We start from the raw sequence: 12,470 nt of genomic DNA on the forward strand, positions 1-12,470 counted from the left end.
TGCCTATGCTTACAAAAGCATTGTGAGCTTGTAGGAAATGATTCAAAGGATATGTCCCAATAATGCAAATAGTTTTCAATTGTAATCATTTTCAAAACTGCGTCAGGGTCTAGATATTTCTTTAAAAAAAATATTTGAATTGAGAGTCCACAAATATATATTTTTCCTGTAGAGATATTTCTTTAACATGTTTGATATCGTGCCTCCTAGACTTCTTTTGATTGTCATTTTGAAAGTCCTTATAATGTATCCAGTGTGAAACAACTGATTCTGGTATACTGATTCTTATGGAGTAGCCTCCACAGTCGCCTGTGCATGTAAAGTTTTAGGTAGGACTCTACTGAGCATGTGCGACCACCAGAACTGAACACATTAGGTAGGCAAGGGACGTAAAGAACAACAAGGGGCAATAGAACAAGCACATAACAACAATATCTAGTCACATGATAATTTTTTTAGATTGGTATGTCTTGCGTGATCTAACAGAGAAAAGTAATATGTAATTGTCGGACAACTTTTTTAATGTGTTTACTAAAATAAATCTTCTGGGGTTTTTTCTAGGAATATCATAAACATATATATTTAATCAAGTTAGGTGACATAGATGGGATTCCTCCACTCACTATCCCTACAAATTAGACAAAATGTATAAAACTGCTAACAGTTCCCTAAGTATGGTGGGCACAACTTTTTTTTTATTAATTACACACATTTTTATTTGAATGGTCAATATATAAGGGTCAGGCCTAACAGAACAAACACAATGCATTGATTTGGTAAAATGCCATCATTTAGCTATTTGTCCGCACCTTGCAAATAGGTCCTCAATCCTTTTCTCCAACAGCATCTATGGTGGGACACCTACAGTAAACTCATGGAAAATAAATTGTTTTTTAGCCAGACCGTATGTAAAAGAAGGCCCAAAAGCTTAGAGGGCTTTTATGTACTCCATTGCCTAGATCAAAATTAAATGGCCCATTGTTGGGCTTTACCTGAAATTGTAGCTGAATTATCACTTTATATGATGTTTCTATACTAGATGGCTCAATAAGATTATGTCACTAACCTCAGCACTATTGGCATATGGCTGTTCCATTTTGTTCCCAATATGTCTATCTAGGAACACATATTTAAGGCCTGGACGTGCAACCTGTGCAGAACAATAGTCAATAGACCCTTCTACTCATGTTACAAACTTTCTGAACAATATAATAGTAATGTCATTGTGGCAATATAAAGGCTGTCAAGGGGATGGATTGATTTTCTCTAGTTATGATCAGTTAACAGAACAAAGCTAGTTACCAAAATTTCCATGACAGTGCACCATACCCCTGCGATCACCAGTTTGTGGAACTACAGGTGTTTTATAGAATTATATGTCTGTGCTGAATTTCTTTATAATACTAAATCACTGTACTGCATTGTTTTCTAGAAATATATCTTCATGCTGCATTGCTCAGATCACAGTGTGAAGATAAGTGTCCTACTGTATGAATCATAGGTGAGAGATCACTTTGTATTCCGTATTTTGCTGAAGTGATATATATTCTTACAACTAAATTATGAGCAGCCTCCCGTAACAAGCAGTAGATCCTTAAGTAAACATGAAACGTTATGTTTTAAAATAACTTTTAAAGTTGGACCCTACCCCTAATAAAGATAATAAAAATTAACAATAAATGAGCAAAAAAGTGGCTTTCTAAAACAAAAAAAAATAAGTTAGGTGATTGTGAGCCCTCGCGGGCAGGGTCCTCTCTCCTCCTGTACCAGTAATGACTTGTATTGTTTAAGACTACTGCACTTGTTTTTATTATGTATACCCCTCCTCACATGTAAAGCGCCATGGAATAAATAGCGCTATAATAATAATAAAAACATGAACATGCGTGACCCCAATCTCTATAAGGCTATGTTCCTGCAGTTTGAGTTTTGATGTTGCAGATTTTCTGCACCATTTCTGCACCCATTATGTTAAATAGGTTACTTGCATTTTTTTTGAAAATATGCAGAGTAAAAAAACTCACCGTTTCCATCTTAGCAAGTGACTGTGGAAGTATTTGAATGAAGCTTTTGAGCAGTCTATACAGTGGCATCTATCATCCGTAGGGTCCACTTGTAAAAAGTTTACTTTTAAAACATTTTTTTACTTAATGCTGATGCATAGCATAATGTTGTACCCTAATCCATACCTTTCTTGGTGGTATATCAAATAGATGTAGCCCAAGAGAACACTTTTTTGACCTCCTTATACTGAAGGTAAGCATTTGGACATGTTTATGAAAGCATTTATGGAAACATACTGTATATTAAAGATTTGCTTTGTATGCTTTCTTTGCCCACATTACAGGTTCTAACTCTTTATATTCTGTCAGCTTTGTGTTTTTGTTTAGCAGAAATGGACCTACGTCATCTAAAAGCCTTCATTTTCATCCTCATTACAGTGATTGGTATCCCGACAAATCTTTATATTGTCTTAAAATTTGTCCTTGTCAGACATATAGAAAAGAAATTACTGCCTACAAATGTAATTCTGATTGTCTTGGCTTTAGCAAATCTTTTAATTATTTTCTCTCGTGTCGTCCCTCAATCTCTACATGCCATAGGATTAGAGGACTTAATGGATGATTCAAACTGCAAATTCTTTGGATACACCTACAGAGTGAGCAGAGCAATGTCCATTTGCACAACCAGTTTGCTTAGCTGTCATCAATGCATCCTCATTGCTCCAACTACCAAATTTTGGGTATATTTGAAGCAAAAAGTGTCCCAAAATATATTTGTAATCATTCTTTCAATTCTATTGATGAATCTTATATTATACCGCACCAGTTTTATGTATGCCAATGCAAGAAGGAATTTTACTTCGCCATATACTCTTCATTTGGTGTACTGTGACACAGATTTTCAGACATACGTCTCTTACATTGCCAATGGCATAGTTTTTGCATCAATAGATTTCCTTTTTGTTGCATTGATGGCTCTAGCTAGTTTTTATATTGTGTTTGTGCTACTGAGACATGTAAGAACAGTGAAAGGCATTAGAAGCTCGGATAACATCCAGACTGATTCCATTGAGCACAAAGCTTCTAGAGCTGTTATTCTGCTGGTTCTCTGCTACGTCATATTCCTTGGACTGGATAACGCTATGTGGATTTATACACTGACATTGTCCAATGTAAAAACAGACACGAATGATGCCAGGGTTGTGCTAGCATGTGCTTATTCTGCACTAAGCCCCGTTATCATTATTTTAACAAATCCAAAATTACAACAGCAATTGGTATTTCGATTTTGGCCAAAGATTCAAATTCAGCAAGCATTTTCAACTAGTTTGGTCTATGTGAACAATGTTAGTAAATAGCTTTAAAAACAGCCTATCACATTGAAAATGCAATCTGCAAGCAGCATTATATTTATGTATAATAAACCCTTATTTATATTAAACCATCCAAATGACCAAATGAACAATGCTGTGTTGAAATATACTGGATATTTCTTTAAAAAATAGCATTTTATTGACTAAAACTAAAGTTGATCAAATTGGACATTCTTAAAGAAACACTTCCATCAAAGTTTTTATCTTCTTAATAAATTGCAATCATGATATTATATAGCACTGTGTACTTACAGTTGCTATTTTTGCCCTTTTACCCAGTTAATTATGCTGTGTTCTAATTGGTCTGTGACATCACATGATTAAAAACTGTCTAGCTGAATCCTTCTATTATGAAAGTGCTCACACTGACACCAGTGAAGCGCCGTACCTACACCCAACTGGTCTCTGTACAGACTAGAAAAGCCCTAACTGCTCAAATAAAAAACATTATCTTACGTCAACGAGGGGTTTCTCGTACCTCCTAAGGAACCAGAGCAGAGGCCTCAACACAACACCAACTAGGAGAAAGGAAAATGTTAAGAGACATAGCCTAACCCAAGGTGAGATACTAAACACATTCAAATAGGGTGGAGGTGTGAAGATTAAGGAGTACTAACAACAAAAGAAAAAAGTCCTAAGAACCTAACAGTGATGAAAGGAAAATGTGCTGAGAGGGAAAGCAAACTAACTTACTACAAGAATATAGCAAGGTAAACCGCTAAGATAAAGAGCTAGAACTCCTAAGTGTACATCCACCATGAAATATAGCCAGCAAGGAAGTGCAGAGAAGGAATAGTATATAAATATGAACAAAGAACGTGATGGGGAGAACCAAAATGAGAGAATGGAAAACAACGGGAAAAGAGCAAACCAAAAAGAGAGAATAAGTACAAAAGCAACAATCAACATTTGGACAGGGAAGGAAAGAGCCATAACTCAACAAGCAGAAGAACTCAATAGGAAGAAAATTCCCTAGCAGGGGGAGAGGAAGGAGAAGCTGGGTCAGGAGTTGAAGAGAGGACCAACTTCATATTTCTACATAGAGCAGAGAAAAGAGAATAATTTAATGTGTAAAAGGCAAAGTTCGAGTTTGTACGTACACAATTCTATTTAATATGATGATTGCAATACATGAAGAGAAAAACTTTGATGGGAGTGCTTCTTTAGCAATAATTGCCATTGTCAGGTAGAAATGAGCAGGCTGATACACAGTGATCAAATACTCTGCAATATGATAAGTGAGTGTTAAGAACAAGATCACACACTCACATGGGTAACAGTAGAAGGAAAAGATTTACAAAGAGAGACACTGTACCTGCACCCAAGTAGTCCCTGCACAGACTAGGAAAGTCCCTAATCACACAAATAAAAACACCTACTCAGAACTGGCTCCCTAACAGAATGTCAGGGGGTTTCTTGTACCTCATGAGGAACCAGAAAAGAGGCTGCAACACAACTCCTATAAAGGGAATGGAGAGTGTGCAGGTAGACACGAGAACCCAGGGTAAGAAACTAAACATGTTTACACAGGTCAGACAGGGAAAAATACAAAGAACCAGAACATAAATGGACTAAGTAAAAAGTCTAAAAGAAAGGGAAGTGTGCTGAGAAGGAGTACTCACAATCAGACCACGGGAAAAGCAACTGGTCTAATCAACCAGGATAAACCACAGTTAAGGAACTAGAACTCCTAATACCATTTACAAAGAAGTATAGCCAGAAAAGAAAGTAAGTTAGAGTTGATTATATAAAGCCCATCCCAAAATATGATAGGACAGAACCAAAAGAGAAAATGGAAAACACCTGAAGTGATACAAGCCAAGAAAAGGAAAGCAAGGACAATAGACCCATCAAACATTTGGACAAAGGCATATCGGGCTGTGGCTGAACACAGAGAGAAACAGACCACACAGCAAATGGTCACCAAATCAAGTCCCGAAAGAGAGCCAGGATAGCTAGTTTCAGGCAAAAAAAATTGCCAAGCGGAATTTAACACACTGCTGAAGAGTTAGTAAGTGGTATAATAGCGTCAAGTGCAGCCACGTGGGGTTCACCATAATGCCATGCAGATATCACATCACATGGTCAAGTTCAGCAAATCAGAGGGGCTATTACAACCACAATAAAAAATGAAGTCAGACAAGAAGTGCCATTTTGTTTGTTCAGTGTAGGGACAGGAGGTAAGAGTACACAGTTCATTCTACCGAGGGATAGAAAAAGTCACAATCTGGTTGTATTGTACTACTTTCAGTGCTCAAGCAGATTGAAAATGGGAGTGCTAGTGTCAGACTGTAAATATTAATTGAAATATTCATGTGACATAGAGGGAAGTGCTGTACCTCTATGGCCACTCAGGGTGACTGAATTGATTGATGTGAGATAAACTGCAGTAATACAACCTTAATAACAGCCAATTTTTTTTATTGCAAACAAGTAGCGCAAACACCCCCCCCCCCCGCTAAATTCCCTCTCTTTACCACTCTTTTTCTCTACTTCTCTCTCGCTGTACCTCCTTCCCTATTTCGTTGCCCCTCTTCTTTTCTCCAGACTAGGGTTGAGCAAAAGGGGTCGGCCAGATTCAGAAGTCGACGACTTTTGCCAAAGTCGGGTTTCATGAAACCCGACTCGACCCCTGTGTGGGGTCGGCCATGAGGTCGGCGATCTTCTGATCTGGAATTGGAATTCCGATACTGAGTTCCGATATGTTTAAGATATCGAGAATCAGTATCGGAATTCATATTTAAGTGTAAAATAAAGAATAAAAATAAAAAATATTGATATACTCACCCTCGGACGCGCCCTGGTTCTCACCGGCAGCCTTCCTTCCTAAGAATGAGCGCCTGAAGGGCCTTCGATGACGTCGCGGCTTGTGATTGGTCGCGTGAGCAGTCACATGGGCGGTCACGTGACCAATCACAAGCTGCGACGTCATCTAAGGTCCTTCAGGCGCTAATTCTTAAGAAGGAAGCGTCCGAGGGCGCGTCCGAGAGTGAGTATATTCCTAATAGGTATATACTCACCCTCGGACGCGCCCTGGTTTTAACCCGCAGCCTTCCTTCCTAAGAATGAGCGCCTGAAGGACCTTAGATGACATCGCGGCTTGTGATTGGTCGCGTGATGCCCATGTGACCGCTCATGCGACCAATCACAAGCCGCAACGTCATCGAACGTCCTTCAGGCGCTCATTCTTAGGAAGGAAGGCTGCCGGTGAGAACCAGGGCGCGTCCGAGGGTAAGTATATCAATATTTTTTATTTTGATTCTTTATTTTACACTTAAATGTGGATCCCAGGGCCTGAAGGAGAGTTTCCTCTCCTTCAGACCCTGGGAACCATTAGAAACCCAATGCACTACATTGGGTTTCGTGTTTCGGCCGACCCCGACCCCGACTTTTCTATAGGATCGGCCGATTTCACTCGACCCGACTTTTGAAAAAGTCGGGTTTCGTGAAACCCGACCCGATCCTATAAAAAGAAAAGTCACTCAACCCTACTCCAGACAATTTATGGCTTTTCAGTATTGCATTTCACTGAGTATTTATTTGACATGAATTGAATTTCTAGGGTAATTAGGCAAATCCAACAAATTATCATTTCAAGTGATCCTCTCTTCTTTAGTGCTAGGCATATTGACTGAAACTATAAAATTATAGGATAGTCCTTCTACCGACCAGAATCACTAAGGTGCGCGCATGATGTACACCTGTCAACAAACATGTAGTTGCCAGCTTACCTATGTATATATTGGGTGCTGCAGCTTTTGGTGCAATGCTGGATGATGGCTCACTTGCTTGGTGCAGATGACCGCAGCTACAGCGCTGTCTGCATTAGATGGTGGGACACGATGTAGAGCCAGGGAAGCTCCGGCCGGAAGCATACCTGGATACCACGCGGAGCAAAAAAGATGGTTGATAGGCTCCGTCTACTTGTGACATCACGTTCAGGATGAAGCACTAAGGCTACTTTCACACTTGCGTCTTTCAGCTTCCGTCACAATCCGTCAATTTTTGAGAATGCAGGATCCTGCTAAAAAATTTGCAGGATCCCGCATTTTCCCATAGACTTGTATTATTGATGGATTATGACGGATGGCCATCCGTTTGATCTGTCGTGCACTGCATCCGTCGGAAAATAGCGGTCGTATGGATGCAGGATCTATCGGTGACCGTCACACACTGGAATCCTGCAACATATCACATTTTTCCCTTCTGAGTATGCCCGGAAGGATTTTCATATCCGCAAACAAGTCTCCCTCTCTCTCCCTCTCTCTCCCCTCCCCTCCCTAGACATTTCATTCCCTGAAATTTCTCCATTGAAATTGTGGCAACGACGCATCCGTCATTACACTGGATGCTTCACACATGTTTTTCACTATTTTCATAAGTCCATCGATACGTCATTTTACTGGACGACGACGCACAGCAGAAGACGCAAGTGTGAAAGTAGCCTAAGGCGCTCAAAAAGGGAGGAAGAAACTAATCAAGCAAAAAAGGGGAGAAGCCAGCACAGCCTAAGGTCAAGACACAATACATAAAGTGCAAATGCACATATTAATTTCTAACTGTATTTTCAAAATGAGACATTTAGCAAACAATTGATCAATTCTTTGAGCCACCCCGCCTCTTCACGGCAATCTCATATTGGGGCAGTCCTACACTACGTTTTTTTTTATATTCGCTGTGCCATAAAGGCCTCCTAAATGAACTAAAAGCAAGACCACATTAAAAGCATGCTGTACCTGCAGCATTACTGAGTCACCCCCATGGCGCCAGAGTAGGCAGGCGAGGATAAAGGTTGACCAGGTCCAGACAGACATTTCGGATCCAACCTCCACACTGCCTATCCAGTACCACAGATGAAGAGTGAAACAGGCTGAGGCACAGGTGCATAATTAAACAAAGCCTGAGGCAGGGCAGGGCTGCTGTGTGTGTGTACAGCAGCCTATCAATCACTGAGACACAGAAAGAATGGCGCACATAGCCAGGCGCGGCGCACGGCAACAGTGGTGGTCAGCCACTTACCAATAACAGAGCAAAAAAGGGGAGAAGCCAGCGCAGCCTAAGGTTAAGACGCAATACATAAAGTGCAAATGCACATATTAATTTCTAACTGTATTATCAAAATGAGACATTTCGCAATCAATTGATCAATTCTTTGAGCCACCCCGCCTCTTCACGGCAATCTCATATTGGGGCAGTCCTACACTACGTTTTTATGGCACAGCAAATATAAAAAACGTAGTGTAGGACTTCCCCAATATGAGGCGTGAAGAGGCGGGGTGGCTCAAAGAATTGATCAATTGTTTGCTAAATGTCTCATTTTGATAATACAGTTAGAAATTAATATGTGCATTTGCACTTTATGTATTGCGTCTTAACCTTAGGCTGCGCTGGCTTCTCCCCTTTTTTGCGAAGAAACTAATCAACGCGTTTCAAAGAGCTGCGCTCTTCTTCATCAGGGTTACCGCTCCCTAGAGTATCCCTGCCATTTATACTCTCCACCTCTGTTTGTGTGCCGCCCATCATTTTAACCCCAAACTGCCCAGCAAGTACCCATGTATCCATGCATTCCTCCTATACTCAAGTAACGAGTATATATGCTCATCACTATATAGTACTCAAGGACTTTGAGCATTATTAATTCACTGGTACTATACAGAATTCTATAATAATATGTTTGTCATGACATTTGCTAATTAAATCGCAGTGTGTTTGAAATTTGTGTGGAGCTGAGAACTTCGAGAAATCTGGATTGAACTTGATTCTCCCCGGATCAGTCCACTCACTTCTGCTATTAAGAATATTTTTTTTCACTTTTCAATAGCAGATTTATGCAATTTTGTATGCATACCATTGCATATGTCTGTGTATTAACTAAAACTGTTTAAGAAGGGTTAGCTTAGTATACAATACATAACATATATTTCAGCTTACATTAATAAGCTATTATGCTGGACATTTTAACTACTTCACTATGTATGATGTGTTTCTACATCAAACTTCTTGGTATATCAATATGAGCCTATTTGTGTTCATGTTGAGTTGATAAAATAAAGACAATGTGATATTGTTCAGGTACTGTATTGCAGACTGCTGTCTATTGCAGGCTTGCTCTGTGGCAGCTATTGGCAGCAACTGATGATGCTGTGTGCTTATTTTGGAAGTGCATATAAAAAGAGCTATTTCATTCCTTTTTTAAAATGTTTTGACTGATATTAAGCTGTCATACCTTTACTTTTCATCTCTTGAAGTAATTCTGCAATGGCAACCATAAAAAGTCTGAGCACCATAGATCAGGCAAGAATTAGGCACTGCTTGATGATGCCAATAAACTCTTAATCATATTTATTTTCAACTACCGTATATACTCGAGTGTAAGCCGACCCTAGTATAAGCCGACCCCCCTAATTTTGCCACAAAAAACTGGGAAAACTTAATGACTCGAGTATAAGCCTAGGGTGGAAAATGCAGCAGCTACCGGTAAATTTCAAAAGTAAAAATAGGTACCAATAAAAGTAAAATTAATTGAGACATCAGTAGGTTAAGTGTTTTTGAATATCCATATTGAATCAGGAGCCCCATATAATGCTCCATAAAGTTTGATGGGCCCCATTAGATGCTCCATATTAAAATATGCCCTTAATAATCCTGCATAAAGGGTAATAAGGGCCCCATAAGATGCTCCATAGAGATATTTGCCCTATATAGTGCTGCACAAGCGTAATGGCCCCATAAGATGCTCCGTACAGTCACTTGCCCCATATAGTGCTGCAGAAGTGTTATGGCCCCATAAGATGCTCCGTACAGCCATTTGCCCCTTATAGTGCTGCACAAGTGTTATTGCCCCATAAGATGCTCCATACAGTCACTTGCCCCAGAAAGTGCTGCACAAGTGTTATGGCCCCACAAGATGCTCCGTACAGCCACTTGCCCCTTATAGTGCTGCACAAGTGTTATGGCCCCATAAGATGCTCCGTACAGCCACTTGCCCCATATAGTGCTGCACATATATGCTTTTGCAGAGATAAACAAAAATCACATACTCACCTCTCTTCGCTCAGGACCCCGACACTTTCAATATTTACCTGCTCCTTGTGCGGCTCCGTCTTCGGCACTGACGTTCAGCAAAGGGCGCGCACTGACTATGTCACCGCGCCCTCTGACCTGAGCGTCACGGCCAGAGGACGCTGAAGATGGAGCCGCACTGGAACGAGGAGAGGTAAATATCGCGCAGCACTGCGTTCCCCCTCGCCGTATACTCACCTACTGCTGGCGCTATGTCCCTGCTTCTTCCACCGCTGCAACTTCTTCCTGTATTGAGCGGTCACAGTTACCGCTCATTACAGTAATGAATATGCGGCTCCACCTTTATGGGAGGTGGAGCCGCATATTCATAACTGTAATGAGCGGTACCATGTGACCGCTCAGTACAGGAATAATCTGCAGAGCTGGAAGAAGCAGGGACTGCAGGGACCGCGCCGGGAGTAGGTGAATATAATTACACAGCCCCCCGCCCCATCTCACCTGCCGACCCACAGGTATGACTCGAGTATAAGCCGAGAGGGGGACTTTCAGCCCAAAAAAATGGGCTGAAAATCTCGGCTTATACTCGAGTATATACGGTACTTTATTTTCTAACATTGTAGCACCTCATCCAATGCAGGTTGTAGTAATTTGTTAAAATAGGATGACTGATTTCCCAGTTTAGTGACTGAAGGTGCCGAAACCCCATCCTTGGGGCAGAGGTGGGGATAAATGAGAAGGTCACTGGTAAAATAATGGAGGGGAGATATGTGTCACTCAGGACGCTAGCCTCAGTGATATGAACCTGGAAAAATGATCCAGTATACTAAGTGGTAAAAAGAGTTAATCGGCCATATTAAGGACTAGGTTTTTTTGACCAGCTGAAGAGTAGATGTGAGGCTGTTCACTATATCTCCACTCAGGGTATGGTACAGAAGGTAAATGTGGAGCCTTTCGATTGATTCAGCGTTCGGTGTTTCTGGAGATGAGAGCTCCACGGCTGTGCTCTTGTTAAAGAGAACTGAACCTTGTTTTGTACTCCTTGAGCGGGCAGATCTTCATAGCCAGGGCCAGCATAAGCACACTTGCCATCATGCACACCGCTCTATGGGAGCCCGGTGCAAGAGCTTGTTTGCTCAGGTTTCCAGTACTTGCAATATGTGACTCGAGTCCTTATAGTAATAATAAGTCCCAAAAGTGGAGAGAAAGATAACAAAAACAGATAGAAATATAATACTGGATAAGTAAAGGGAGGTCAATCGATCTGAGGTCATGTCCAGGAAATGGCACAGTACAACCAGAGGTAGTCAGAGATGAAAACCAATTCATGAGCTAGGGTCAGGAAAACCAGGAAGGCAAATATAGTTTACAGGGAGCAAGCAAAAGAGAAGTCAGGTCACAAGCAAAGAGTCTAAGTCCAGGAATGGAATAAAGTCAGGCTGGGTCAGGCACAGAGCTCAGAGGGATCAGACTTACACCGGCAGCTGCAAGTGTACGATTGACAGTGGATAGAGGAGCTAGCATGCTTAAGTAGAGGACTAATCAAGAGAAGTGAACATAGATGATTGCAGCCCAGACCCAGTGTAACCAAAAATAGACTGACAGCCTCCACACAATAGTAACATAGCAGACCAGGACAGTATGTAGAACGTGACAGTACCCCCTCCTAAAGGGGGGCCACCAGACCCCAGGTTTCCAAAGAAACCCCCGATGAAAGGCCTGGACCAACTGGTCAGCTGTTAGGGCTAGCGCGACGCACCAAATAATTAGAAGGATGGTATAAGGTACATTCGCAGCCCAGGGTCCACCGTACAGAGATGGAACCTGCTGCTGAGTAATGATGGATTATATGGCGGTATAATGTGGATACACACATAGGTTAGCTTCACCCGGTATGAAGGAAGTGAACCCTGTTGCGTCACAGGGCTGCGGTACCGCACAAAGAGCGCAAGGAAAGAGTCACAGAACTCTCTCCCAAGACTCAGGGAAAGAGTTCCTCTAGACCTCATGCGCTCGACACCGCTACTGGGGTGTCAGAGATATACAGAAATATTAACTTAATACCCAAGAGTGC

At 41.3% G+C, this 12,470-nt stretch overlaps 1 protein-coding gene across 1 annotated transcript; it reads left to right on the top strand.

The window, feature by feature from the left end:
* Positions 1 to 2,395: 2,395 nt before the first annotated feature.
* On the top strand, positions 2,396 to 3,361 carry LOC138671597 (olfactory receptor class A-like protein 1). Its single transcript, XM_069759773.1, has one exon. The coding sequence runs from the start codon at positions 2,396 to 2,398 to the stop codon at positions 3,359 to 3,361; it is 966 nt and encodes a 321-aa protein (XP_069615874.1).
* Positions 3,362 to 12,470: the final 9,109 nt, after the last annotated feature.

This window comes from Ranitomeya imitator, chromosome 3, assembly GCF_032444005.1.
Source record: "Ranitomeya imitator isolate aRanImi1 chromosome 3, aRanImi1.pri, whole genome shotgun sequence".
Taxonomy (NCBI): Eukaryota; Metazoa; Chordata; class Amphibia; order Anura; family Dendrobatidae; genus Ranitomeya; species Ranitomeya imitator.

Coding starts and splice junctions, on each gene's coding strand:
- LOC138671597 (XM_069759773.1), top strand. CDS start 2,396: ATGGACCTACGTCATCTAAAAGCCTTCATTTTCATCCTCATTACAGTG.